Raw genomic sequence first — 14,578 nt, 5'->3', positions numbered from 1 at the left:
GTTTCACTAAGATTGAGGCAATTATTCATGGTTTAGTGCAAAAATTAGTAGCAAGGTAATAATGCCAGACCAGCAGGAACTTGAATCATTTCAAAGATTCAGTGATGCTTGTAGCAATTTCTCTAGAGTAAATGATTGTGAAATACGAGCCACATTGTCATAAAAAAAGGTAAATAACTTGCATTTGTATGTCACCATTTACATTCTTGGAATGTTCTAGAGTGACTTAGGTGACAGTCACATGTGTAGTCATTTGTTATGTAGGTAAATACAACAATCTGCATACACCAAAATCCCACAAGTGACAATGAGGTTAACAACCAGATAATCCCATTTTGATAGCTTCAGCGGAGATAAATGTAGGCCTGAAATCGAGACTTTTTCTTTGCATTCAGTCATACCACTGGATATTTCATATCCAGCTGAACAGGCAGAAAGATGCATTGTCCAACACCTCATTCAGTAATGAGATACTGGGTAATCACAATAGGGGAATTATATTAGATACCTAACAGGTGTTCATTTCCACTTTAGAAATATGAAACTGGTCACTTCAGTTTTAGTGAAGTTTTGTACTTAGAGATTTTAACAGAATCAATAGAATGCAGAATGAACAAAGAATTCTAAACGTAACTAATGCAGTCCACAGAATAATGCAGACATGCACCTAGAGGTGTGAAATGCCTAGCCCACATCTCTCTGCTTTTTTAAAAGGCACAACCAGACACAGCTCCCCCTAATCTTTCACACCCCATGTTGGTAACCTGTCAGCCTTTGCCCTAATTGCTCAAAATTGAAGGTGGAGGGGGATGACCCTTATTTGGCCATGTAAAGGCACTCAACTGGGGCAGGAATAAAGGCAGGTGGGCAGCTCTGCGATTCACCTGCACTCTGCAAAGTTGTAAACATGACAGGATTGAGCATTCGGAACGATACTAAGGTAACTTTAAGCTCCACCCCTAGTGAGCTAAGGGACCAATTCAGTTCTGTCCTGAGTCTCCGAATCTCCATTTCTCACTCCTCCAATAGAGCCATGATTGTTGATTTCAATAAGGGAGGGAAGTAACAACATACTTTACTAGTGAAATTGAACAACAATTTCAAGCTCCATATCTCAAATTCATGCAGCAGTTCAACTGCATCAGGGAGACCACAGGATCATACTTACATTCTCATCCTAATGGTAAGTGTCATTTGAAATGCACTTTTGATGAGGTTTTAAACAAATTTATTGCAATGACCTTTACTGAGGAACTGTCTAGTTCTTTTGCACCAAATACTGGCATCAACTTCAGATTTTGTAGCTTAGTTTCTGCACTAAAATAACAGTTGGATTTGAAGTTCCAGGAAATATGTGTTTATTCACAAAAAGACAGGATTTGTCACTTGGTTCAAGTCAGAACAGCATTACGAAAAGCAACTACTTAAAAATCAGTTTTAAGACAGAACGAGACAAATCTAAGTAAATACTGCCATCTTCAGTTGAATACAGGTAACAGTGGAACACAAAGAAAAGCAGTGACTCAAAGAAAAGTCTGGAAATGATCGAAAATATGAAAAAAAAAACTAGTTGTTTCCCTTCAGCACTGCGAGCAGACTAGCTTTGACAATGTTGACATTGTGTGTCAGGTAGAACTATGGAAGAACTGCCGAGTATGAGAAGCTAGGCACTAAATTAGAAGGCATAACTGCAAAAGGTTAACAATTTCTGCATTACTACCTGAGTAACAACCAAATTGACATAGGGCAAATAAGACTGGAGAAATTAATACATGACCGAAAGACAGGTAGGAAAAGTGGGTTCTGGTTCATGGAATACAGGTACATTAGCTCTGAAAATGGGATCTTTATTTTTGGGATCATCTGCATCTGACCTTCACTGGGTCTGGTGTTCTATTGAGCACTAGCTAGTAAAACACAGACAGTTTAAACTAAAGATTTGTGATGTGGTGTAGGAGGATGAAGCAAGCTAGGGTTTAAGTAGTAACAAGGAGCAGAGTCAAGACAAATGAGCATATTTAGTAATGTGAATTAAAAAAGGTCAGTGAATGACAAGAAGGAACAGAGATATAAACCCAAGAGTACACCAACAGTCAAGACTGAATATTACAAAAGGGGACAAAAAGACAAAGCTAAAGGCTTTGTATTGAAGGACTGTAACAGTCATAACATGTTTTGAGAGAGCTAAAAAGACAAGGGATTACACTATAAACTTAAGAAGAAAATTTACCAGATGTGGATTGTGCTAGCTATGATCCCTAGTTGCCGAGACTGCAGTCAAGCATCAACTACGTTGTTGTGGGCTTGGAATCACATGTAGGCCAGACCAGGTGAGGACAGCAGTTTCCTTCTTTAAAGCACAGGGGTGAACCTGATGGGTTTTCTCACAATCAACAGTAGTTCAGGTCGTTGTTAGACTCTTGATTCCAGATTTTTATCAAATTCAAATTTCATCATCTATGATGGTGGGATTAGAACCCAATTCCCACAATATTAGCTGGGTTTCTGAATTAATAGTCAATTGTTAAGGCCATTTCCATCCCTAAATGGTAGGAGCTTGGAAAATACTGATGAGGAGACGGACCTTGGTGTGCACATCCACAGGCCACTGAGGGTAGTCAAATAGGTACACAGTGGTTAAGAGGGCAGTTGGGATTCTTGCCTTTATCAGGCAAAGCACAGAAAACAAGAACAAAGAAATTATGCTGAAACTTCATAAAGTGCTTGTTAGATCACATGTCGAGTACTTTGTGGTTACCACATTAAAGCAAAGACATCAGTACACTAGAGGGGGTGCAGAGGAGATTTACCAGGATGCTGACTGGCCTAGAGGGTCTAAGCAATAAGAAAAGTTTGGATAGGCTGGAGTTGTTTTCCTTAGCTCAGAGAAGGTTGAGTGGAGACCTCAGAAGGATACAAGATTATGATGGGCACAGATAGGGTGGATGGGAAGGTTGTTTTTATCCCCCCGTTTGTTGAAGGAACAACAATTGGGGCCATGGTTTTAAAGGGGAAAAAAAGATAGAAAATTAAGGGAAAGATTGAGAAGAAATGTTTTCAGTCAGGGTGTGGTGGAAGTCTAGTACTCACTGCCTGGAAGGGCTGTCGACTCAGAAGCTCGAGTAACGTTAAGCAAAATTTAGATATTCACTTGTATTGCCATTGTTTCTGGGGGTCTAGCCCAAAAGCTGGAAAAAAAATAGGATTGGCACAAATCAGGTCTTTGGCTTATAGTGTTTGTGCTGGTCCACAAATTACTTCCATCTGTGCTGTAAACATCCAAGTGTTATGAGAAGTCTGGCCCACTAGTTGACAGCTCTTGCTTTGATCAGGGATTGCAAACAAATCAAAAATGAATTCCTCCAGAGGTTGGATTTATTCAAGAATGCAATATGCTGATCAGTTCAATTTGTAATAAAGGTGAAAAGTATTGAGGAAGTGAAGAAAACAAAATACACAAGACATTGATTACCTGAGCACCAACGTATCACTCTGCATATTCAGGTAGCCCTCACTGGCAAGAAGGTCCAATCGAAAGAAACGATTGTAACCCCAGCATTCTCCAACCTCAAAATCAGAAGCAAACTCTCGAATAATGTTTTTTGTTGGATCATTAGAGGCTTGATGAACCATCTCTACGCGGTACTCATACCTACAAAGAGAGCGAACAGACCACAAAGAGCACTTAAGTTTGCATGGAACACAAAAATTTTGCAATTTAATGGGCACTTTCATCTCACATGCTGGGAAGATCAAACAATTCAAGCTTCCCAAATAATGGCACGATGCCACAAATGCTTACTCCATCCCAAAGACAACTGTTGTGAGCGGATTTCTTCGTGAGCGAGCTTTTCTCTCTTTGCCGTTGAATTAACTCCACACAGACAGTATCCGGCTGCCAAGACACCCTTGATTCATACATGAAGAATCCCTGACACCGATCCAGCTTCCTCAGTGCAAGCTCTCGAGTGGACAGGATGTCTGATATTCTGCTGTTATCTGTCAGCGAGGACTCCCTGATTTTGCCAGATTAACATTCTCAATTAAGAAACTCATATTCTATGACGCCCACCTGGCTGACCTTGTTACAGTCATTACAGGAGCGTATTCCAGAGTTTAGGACCCAGGCGAGTGAAGAAACAACTAAATGTGAAGAAACTGACATCAGGGGTGCTCAAGAGGCCACATTTATTCCAGCAAGGATATTTCGAGGGTTGTACAGCTATTGGGGATTACAGGAGATGGTGGTGGTGGCAGGTGAGGTGGAGACCTTTGGGATTTCAAAAAGTACAAGTTAAAATTAAAGCACTGTTGAACCAGATCACAATGGAACCGAAGTAGTACATGGGCAATTGGCAAAGTTAGGACAGGACTATCAGCATTTGATATTACCTCTGAATTATAGCAGGTAGAATTGAGAAACACAGATGAGCTGTTGCACAGCAGGCTATTTAGCCAATTGTTTGCGTACTGGCTCTTCAAATATGCATCATAATTCAGTGCCATTCTGATTTTCCCCCCCATACCTGTGCACATTGTTTTTGTTTAAATAATTATCTTCTGCCCTCCTGAATGCATAAATTTAACCTGCCTCCACCACAACAGGCAACACACTTTGTACCCAAACCATTTATGAAAAAGGTTTTTGAACTCACAGCAATATTTACTTCTTTTTCAAGATCACCTTCATATTTCTGCCATCACAGTTATGACTCTTATGAGCAGGAACAGCTTCTACCCATCTACTCCATCAACTCCTCTGAGATTTTCAAAACTGCTATCGAATCTTGTCTTAGTCTTCTCCTCCAAGGAAAATAGTCCCAGCTTCTTTAATCAATCCTCAAGTCTGAAATTTCTTGCACAGAGCCATTCTTGTAAAAAAACTATTCTGCACTCTGTCCAACGTGTTGACAACCTTCCTATAATGTGGCGGCCACAACTGTATGCAACATGCCAAGTTGAGGTCTAACAAAGTTTCAACATAAGGTCAGGATCATCTCCTTGCTTGTGTTCTCTGCGTTCCTATTAATAAAGCCCAGAATACCATTTGCTCTCTCTACCGGTCATGCAATCTTCAAATAATCTGTGCAAATTTACACAAAAACCACTCTGCTTAATTCATTTTACAGCTGTACCTTCTATTTTACATTGTCTGACTATGCTTTTCCTAGCAAAGTACATCACCTCACATATCTCTGTGTTGAGCATCATCTGACACCTATTTGCCCTTTGAAGTTCTACACTATTCTCCTCACAGTTTACAATGTTCCAAGTTTCAGATCATCCACAAATACGAATATCTTCCTGTACGTCATAATCTGAAATAATTAACATACAATCAAAATAAGCAAATGCCCCAACACCAATCCCTGAAGAAGCCCACAATAAACCAGCCTCTAGCCGAAAAAATGCCTATGGACTATTGTTACTCTGTTTCTGATCACTCAGCCAATATTATTTTTACCTTGTCAACTTTACACACCAGCAGTCTATCCAATGCCATCTCCTTATTCATTTTGAACCCTACTAGTAACCGTTTCCTCCTGTTGCCATGGCCTAAGAAACACTGACCTCAATGGTGAAGACAGATGCAAAGCATCCACTTAATAATTCAGCCATTTGCCCTACCTCCAAGACTAAATAAATCTCTGCATGCCATTGACTCATTGACTTCCAGTTCCCGAAGTTGTGAGGCACACAGGCCATGGATGAGAATGCTAATCTCAGGTTCACCATTTTAAGGTAAAAATGTTAACATTTTAAATCCCATGTGTCAGATTATAGATTTCTATATGGCTTATCTGATGGCTATCAAGACAAAACTCAATCTTATTTGTGTAAGGTCTGCCGGAGCATTATGGTATGCTAGTCTCAGTAATAGTGACCAAGAAATTATGATTAATTGTTGTAAAATTCCATCTAAATGTTACAAATATCTTTCCAGCAAGGAAATCTGTCAGCCTTACCTGGTCTGGTCTATATGTGAAATTGTCTAGCAAACTATTCAATTCAAGAGAAATTGGGGATCAACAACAAATACTGGCTTTATCACTTCCTATGGAAGAATACTAACAGTCCTATATTCAGTTTAGATTATAGTAGAGTTTCACTACTTGTCACTTCATATAGAGAGAGACACAAGTATGCAAAGGCACACATCAGTGGTTAGAAGAACTGTGAGGTTTCTAATGCATTTGAGGAGGAATCTCCAGCTAAGTGACATGTAAAGTCAGGTCTTCTTTTAAATTTGATTCTTTGGAAGACAGCGTGAAAACCAGAAAATTTAAAGCTGTAACCATAACCTACAAATAGACAGTGAAAAGCAAGTGCTGAAAGAGTTGATAAACTAGACCTAGATTCAGCCTGCATGAACAAAACTGGACATATCTTGGGAATAAGAAGAATCAGAAATGACTTTTAATCTCAAAATTGCAAAAAGGAACAGTTCAGGTGATTTTATTTAATGGAACGCCTGATCCCAGACAACTTTGGTTACAGCACAAAATAAAATCAAAACAAAAACTTACAGCAAGTTAGTCAGTATCCAAGATCTACTTTACTTTCAAGATTTTCAGCATTTAGTCTTTCCTATTTATCTCAGATGGCAGTCTTCCTTGACAGCCTTCAGGGAGTTAGTGGAGGGTAACATACAATTTATGACTCTTGTAACCACCTTCCTTGCAGAGACAGTGAAATTTCAAATAAATCACACATGGGCAGAGTCTTCCACCTTGCTACAAATTTGAGAATGAGAAAGGTTGAGATCAGTAGACAATTTTCTGAAAACTGCTTATAAATGCAATGGTAACGCTCCAGTTACTTGGTCAGCATGATGTTGTAATCAAACAGATCGGAATATTGTATTTTTGGTTAGCACCATGATTAAGTTACAGCACAGGATGCCACCATGTGGGCACTATCATGTTCATCATGCATCTCTGCTTGAGCAACACAAAACAAATCCTACTCTGCTGGTTCATCCACATATAAACAGTATATGTTTTAAATTTTTATCTGATTCCTACCACAACTTCCAAAAACCCTCTGGGAAAGGTACATTAGCTGAGGTTTACTGCAAGAACAGAAATGAGAAAAACACAGGCAGGATTAAGCTCACAATCACAAACCAATGGTCCCTTTGCTAGTACATGTGCTTGGAGACGTCAGATTTGGACAGTTGAATGTTCAAGTGTTGGCTGACTCTGCTGAGTAGGTTCACAGAAGAAGGAGCCACTTTGGAAAGAACAGAGGCCGCAATCACCTGTAGAACTGAACCCTAGCAGCAGTCACCACTTCCAGCAAAGTGGGTGGATTAGATGTGGTGGCAGAGAAAGAGAAAAAGGAAGAGAAGAACTATACAAATTCCAAGTAAACCCAACAACTTGCTTTAAAACACTACAGTTGAAGATGAGAGAAAATAAATAAAGATTGGTGTTGTTGACTTGCTCGCTGAGCTGGTTTGTTTTTTTCAGACGTCTCGTCACCATACCAGCGGACATCGTCAGTGGGGCTTCCAATGAAGTGGTGTTATTCTGCTCCACTTGGAATTTATACTGTCCAGTCTGTTGTGGCTAATGTTTTTCATTCCCAGTTTTGATCTGTATGGGTCTGTATGTGGGCCCCAATTCTATATGTTTGTTGATTGAAGTATGGGCGGAGAACCATGCCTTGAGGAATTCCCATGCTTGTCTATGTTTGACTTGGGCTACTGTGGTTACTTTGTCCCAGTTAAACCGATGGCCTTCATTGTATGAATGTACAGATATTAAGGAGAATTCATCGTGCTGTTTTGCTGCTAGCTGATGTTTGTGTATTCTGATGGCTAGATTCCTTCTTTTCTGTCCGATGTAACGTTTGTGGCAGTCATTGCATCGTATTTTGTAAACCACGTTCATTCTGCATGTAGTGGGAATGGGGTCGTTAATTTTTGTAAATGTTTGTCGTAGGGCTTGTGGGCCACCATGATTCCTAGTGGTCTTAGGAGTCTTGTCAGTTCCTATAAGTTCTTGATGTAGGGCAGTGAGGCTCGTGTCTTAGGTCGTACTGTGTCCTCTTGTTGTTTGTCTTTAATGGTCAAATTACAATCGGACAGACAGGAAGGAAACCAGCCATCAGAATACGTTAACATCATCTAGCAGCAAAAAAAAAGGCACGGCGAACTCTCCTTAATATTGATATATTCAGACAATGAAGGCCATCAATTTAACTGGACAAAGTAACCATAGTAGCCCAAGCCAAACATAGACACGCACCATTATCCCTAGAGGCATGGTTCTCCACCCATACATCAAATCAACAAAGATATAGAATTAGACCCCATATACAAGGCCATACAGATCAAAACTGGAAATGACAGTACTCCCCCTAGCAGACTGGACAGTATAAATTCCAAGTGGAGTAGAACAACATCACTTCAGCGGAGGCTGCACTGATGACGTCACCTAGCATCGTGACGAAATATCTGAACAAAAACTAGCCAGCTCAGCGAGCAAGTCAACAACCTCACCAACAAACCGAGCTACAGATCTTTGCCAAAACTTTAATTAAAGAATAACTCACTTAAAAAAAAAATCAGAAGTAATGCTGGAGTTGAACAATATGAAAAAGAGAGGGAAATCAATTTCACACACAAAAAATAATTTTTGATTCTGCATACTTTGATGTTTCAGGGAGTCCTGCAGAGAGTTCCAGAAACACTGACAGGTAATTTCCTCGCACAACTCCATTTCCATCCTAGGACAGAATACAAAATTTAAATGTTTGCAGATTTCAATGTATGTATTCAGGTATTATTATCTCTTTCATCCTCATTCACGATACAAACTCAAGAAAGACACACTGATTAAAATCACTCCATTCTAAATTGCATTAATATTTTAAAATAAATAGACAAAATCATTTCAAGTCCACCCAAATATTAGGGCTGACCTCCATTTTGTTACAACACAAGTATTTCAAAGAAACAACTTATAAATGAAGTTGGAGAAACCCTTCCTTATGCCAAATTTAACTACCTTGTTGCTTATTTATTCATAAACAAACCTATAGAGATGTAACAATAATTTTAAGAACTATTATTCACTCAGTAGCTCAGCTCTTTAACAGCAAGGCAGCCATATGGTCTACATCCATGATACAATCCCACAGCAGGTACAGAATAAGGTGATTCTAAGAGGTCTCAATGCCTCCAGCCAGGAAGGAGAAAATTCTAAGACTACTAATCCCACTGGTTGAGCATGTATTGTTTTGGATCTGCCAGAGAGGGATAACAGATGTGGGAGTGAAAGATTTATTAAATCTGCAGGTATGCACACAAAGAATGACAGACATTCTCAGTTAGGGAATACAGTGGATTCCAATAGCTATACTCTGTTCCACTTTCTAGTTTTGGCAACAAGTACCACTTCAGTATCTACTTGAAAATTTGTCACTATTATGTGGATTTTCCTTATCCTGTTTATTTTCAGTCCGATTAAATTTTCAAATCATTTTGGCTTCAACACAACCACTGTTCTTTCCCTTCCCTAACATTCAATTCAAAGTACATTTCTTTGTGATACATGAGAGTTCTCTGCTATCATTACTGTAAATTTGTACCTTAAAAATTCTTAAAGCTTTGGCTCAAAGGTCACTGTAACAAAATCTCCTGGTCCTTCTCCTGCCATCCCTGATATAGACACAGACCCCAGCCTTCCAACTCACCGGGTAAACCTTCAGTCTCCAGCAAAGCCCAGATACTTGCAGAGGCGGACTGTACACTGGGTCTGCACGCTGACGCAAAGTGCTATTGAAATAGATTTTAAAAAACCTATAATGTAATTATTTTGCAACCAGGTTGTAAAACACACAAAGTTCAGAAAACTTCAAAATTTCCTTCAAAAGGCTAAATAAAGTTCAAATCAATTTTAAACGGAATGAACAACACAACTTAAAATTATAAAAGTTGCAACACTGATTCATGATTAAAACCATTTTAAATACAGCTATTCCTCACTTAACATCTTAATAATCTATGCTGTCTTTTTACTTCATAAATCAAAACGTGTTCAACAAAAATCACTTGCATAAGAAACTTCACAATAAGGCTGGGTTATATTTTTGAATAATGTTAAGAATTACATTAACTGCCTTGAATCGAACCACTCCTCAAATCCACGCTCTGTTCAACTTTCTATACTCATTCCTGCTTGCCATCCCTCACATTCCCACCTTCTTAGCTCTTTCCTGAGCCCTCACACACAGCGAGGTTACAGGAGAGGGGCAGAAAATGAGGTGGCAAACAAGAAACAGTGAGCAAGTAATGAGGAAGCAAGGAAAGGGAAAGACAAAAGTGGTAGGAATTATTTCAAAGTAAAACAGACTCAGCAAGTGCAGTTACAAAATATTCTGGATGGATGTGTACTAATTACACTAACACAAAAAAAAGGCAACACTTTTTGAGCAAGTTCCCTAACTTATACACGACACCCAAATGAAAGCATGCAATTTGAAGAGGTTTTAAACAGGAATATTTGTACTCCATATTAAGTGGGGAACACAACAGTATACGTTGAATTTTTATAGCTACACAGTTTGTATAATTTCCAATTCTAAACATTTAAGAACAATGAGAATATCACTTCAAGATATTAACAGGGGAAAATGGTAAAGACAAAGACAAACTATTTCCATTGGATGAGAATTCGACAAGTAGGGGGCTATACCCTAAAAATTGGAGCTAAACCATACAGGGGAGTTGTTAGGACGCACTTGGACACACAAAGCATGGGAAATGTTTGGAACATTTTTCCCCACAAACACCCATGGATGCTCAATTAATTGTAATACTAAATCTAAGATAGATGAGTTTTTTGTTATGCAAAATTAATGTTAAGCAAGATATTAAATGGATATGAGCTAAAGGCAGATATATGGAGATAGGGCATAGATCAGCATAATCTCATTGAATGGTGAAGCAGGATGGTTAATATCCATCTGCCAATGCTCGCTCTTTAATTTTTCTACCTCTAATTTGACTTCCTTAAGCACAGCCAGCAAGACAGCTGAGGGACAATGGGTACGTGTAGTTTTCCTCTGGGTCCGTAAAGATGCAACTTCCTGCAAGTTGAGGTACTAATCAGCTGTCAGATCTAGAAACTGCAATATGCAGTATCCTGCAAAGTAATATCCAGCTGCTTTAAAAAGATGTTGTGCGACTGGATCATTCTTTGCTGTGTTTTTCTGTCCTATTTGGTGCTTAATTCAATAAATAGTTGACGAGGTCTTTCAGTTTTAAACATATTCTATGAATTCTTAGCAGCATTTAGCATCAGGGACTAAGCCAATTCAATCATTAATGCTCACATATCATGCGGTAAGAAAGATAGGATGCAGGTGCCACAATTATAGGCAAAGTGCACTATTAACAAAAGCTTAAAATGACGCCCAATGTGACTGTTATTTTACAAAATGGAAATAAATATAACAATATGAGAAGTCTGGTTTCAAAGGAGCTTAAAACACTGATGACCGTCTTATGATAAAATTATTTTTCATAAATTTAACCAGGGCTTATTTCCATAAAATTTGGACCAACATGTTGTTTTCAGAGTTTCACACCACATTTCTCAGCACCATCCAGTGTCTCATCTCAGTAACTGCAGACAGCATACTGAAGTTTAATGGAGATTGAAAAGAAATTGCTTATTATAAAGATCTATGCTGGACAGGAAAAATTGCCAATTAAAATGCAAAATATACTTCAACAGTAAGTTTAAATATAGTTCAACTACACATGAACAAGTAGGAAACTAAGACCTGTCAACTTGACACCAACAATGCGAAAACTGATGGTGGTCATAATACTGGATATGGTAATTATGCACTTAGGAAAATAAAAGCTAATACTAGACAGACAACATTGCTTTGTCAAGGGGAGTCATGTCTGACAAATTTAACTGTGTTCTATTGCATGGTGACTCAAACAGCGGATGAGGGTAGTGTTGTGTATATTGCATGTTTGGATTTTCAGAAAACAAAAATGTGGGGTTTGTTCAAGGAACAGCTACTGCGTGTCCTTGATATGTATGTACCTGTCAGGCAGCGAGGAAGTGGTCGAGCGAGGGAACTGCGGTTTACTAAAGAAGGTGAATCTCTTGTCAAGAGGAAGGAGGCAGCTTATGTAAAGATGAGGCGTGAAGGCTCAGTTAGGGTGCTTGAGAGTTACAAGTTAGCCAGGAAGGACCTAAAGAGAGAGCTAAGAGGAGCCAGGAGGGGTCACGAGATGTCTTTTGCAGGTAGGATCAAGGAAAACCCTAAAGCGTTCTATAGGTATGTCAGGAATAAAAGAATGACTAGAGTAAGATTAGGGCCTGTCAAGGACAGTAGTGGGAAGCAGTGCGTGGAGTCCGAAAAGATAGGAGAGGCGCTAAATGGAATTTTTTGTTAGTATTCACAAAGGAAAAAGACAAGGTTGTTGAGGAGAATACTGAGATACAGGCTATTAGACTAGACGGGATTGAGGTTCATAAGGGAGGAGGTCTGGAAAATGTGAAAATAGACAAATCCCCTGGGCCGGATGGGATGTATCCTAGGATTCTCTGGGAAGCTAGGGAGGAGATTGCAGAGCATTTGGCTTTGATCTTTATGTCATCATTGTCTACAGGAATAGTGCCAGAAAACTGGAGGATAGCAAATGTTGACCCCTTGTTCAAGAAGGGGAGTTGAGACAATCCTGGTAATTACAGGCCAGTGAGTCTTACTTCGGTTGTGGGTAAAGTGTTGGAAACAATTATAAGAGAAAGGATTTATAATCATCTAGAAAGGAATAATTTGATTAGGGATAGTTTTTGTGAAGGGTAAGTTGTGCCTCACAAACCTTATTGAATTCTTTGAGAAGGTGACCAAACAGGCGGATGAGGGTAAAGCGGTCGATGCAGTAAATATGGATTTCCGTTTTTGATAAGGCTCCCCACAGTAGGCTATAGCAGAAAATACTGAGGCATGGGATTGAGGGTGATTTAGCAGTTTGGATCAGAAATTAGCTAGATGTAAGAAGACAGAGGGTGGTGGTTGATGGGAAATGTTCATCCTGGAGTTCAGTTACTAGCGGTGTACCGCAAGGATATGTTTTGGGGCCACTGCTGTTTGTCATTTTCAAAAATGACCTGGGTGAGGGCATGAGTAAATTTGCGGATGACACTAAAGTTGGTGGAGTTGTGAATAGTGTGGAAGGATGTTGCAGGTTACAGAGGGGCACAGATAAGCTGCAGAGCTAGGCTGAGAGGTGGCAAATGGAGTTTAATGCAGACAAGTGTGAGGTGATTCACTTTGGAAGGAGTAACAGGAATACAAAGTACTGGGCTAATGGTAAGATTCTTGGTAGTGTGGATGAGCAGAGAGATTTTGGTGTCCATGTACACAGATCCCTGAAAGTTGCCACCCAGGTTGATAGGGTAGTCAGAAAGGTGTATGGTGTGTTAGGTTTTGTTGGTAGAGGGATTGAGTTTCAGAGCCATGAGGTCATGTTGCAGCTGTACAAAACTGTGGTGCGGCTGCACTTGGAGTATTGCGTACAGTTCTGGTCGCCACATTGTAGGAAGGATGTGGAAGCATTGGAAAGGGTGCAGAGGGGATTTACCAGGATGTTGCCTGATATGGAGGGAAGGTCTTATGAGGAAAGGCTGAGGGACTTGAGGCTGTTTTCATTAGAAAGTAGAAGGTTAAGAGGTGACTTAATAGAGACATACAAGATGATCAGCAGATTAGATTGGGTGGGCAGTGAGAGCCTTTTTCCTCGGATGGTGATGGCTAGCACGAGGAGACATAGCTTTAAATTGAGGGGTGATAGATCCAGAACAGATGTCAGAGGTAGGTGCTTTACTCAGAGTTGTAAGGGCTTGGAATGCCCTGCCTGCAACAGCAGTAGACTCGCCAACTTGAAGGGCATTTAAATGGTCAATGGATAAACATATGGATAATAATGGTATAGTGCAGTTAGATGGGCTTCAGATTGGTTTCACAGGTTGACGCAACATCGAGGGCTGAAGGGCCTGTACTGCGCTGTAATGTTCTATGGTGTCAAATCACTGCAAACTATTTTTAAATAACAAATGTACAATTACCTGAAATTTGACAGGACAAATGTACTGAAATCATAAGCAGGAACCAGCTCACTAGAAGGAAAAGAAAAATGCAGTTTATAAGTGAAATTGCTGTTAGCCAGTTTGCTGAGTTGACAGTAGGATTTAAAAATTTCACCTGCACTTGGTTGCATTGAAAGTAACTAAAAATAGAACTCCTACACTATTCTAACAGTCCTTTATGTGTACATCAATGATCTATTCACCGTACATTTTTAAATTAATTAATGCAGGTGTGACTGGCTAGGCCAGCATTTATTGCCCATGACTAATTGCCATATCTGCTCTCACATATATGGCAGACTGGGTAAGGATGACAGTTTCCTTCCCTAGTGGATCAGACAGGTTTTTCCAACAGTGTCAAGATCACCATATAGGCTCTTAATTCCAGACTTTTATTGCATTCAAATTCCATCTACCATGGCAGGATTTTAACCCATGTTTCCAGGCCATTGCCT

General features: G+C 39.6%; 1 protein-coding gene across 9 annotated transcripts in view; it reads right to left on the bottom strand.

Moving 5' to 3' along the window:
- The window catches only part of trim37 (tripartite motif containing 37), an 88,724-nt gene that overhangs the window by 44,112 nt on the left and 30,034 nt on the right, over positions 1–14,578 (bottom strand). For all 9 annotated transcript variants that reach the window (XR_009447313.1, XR_009447314.1, XM_059655388.1 and 6 more), the window contains 4 exons: positions 14,103–14,153; positions 9,703–9,784; positions 8,657–8,733; positions 3,473–3,652 (listed from right to left, as the gene is read on the bottom strand). Coding sequence is in view for 7 of the 9 variants with exons in the window: in XM_059655388.1 (XP_059511371.1) it covers positions 3,473–3,652; positions 8,657–8,733; positions 9,703–9,784; positions 14,103–14,153 (390 nt within the window). In the remaining 2 variants the exon portion in view is untranslated. The remainder of the gene's footprint in view (positions 1–3,472; positions 3,653–8,656; positions 8,734–9,702; positions 9,785–14,102; positions 14,154–14,578) is intronic.

Source organism: Stegostoma tigrinum, chromosome 27 (genome assembly GCF_030684315.1).
Source record: "Stegostoma tigrinum isolate sSteTig4 chromosome 27, sSteTig4.hap1, whole genome shotgun sequence".
Classification (NCBI taxonomy): Eukaryota; Metazoa; Chordata; class Chondrichthyes; order Orectolobiformes; family Stegostomatidae; genus Stegostoma; species Stegostoma tigrinum.
Note: the sequence above shows the minus strand (reverse complement) of the source record. Positions and strands in the feature narration are given on the sequence as shown.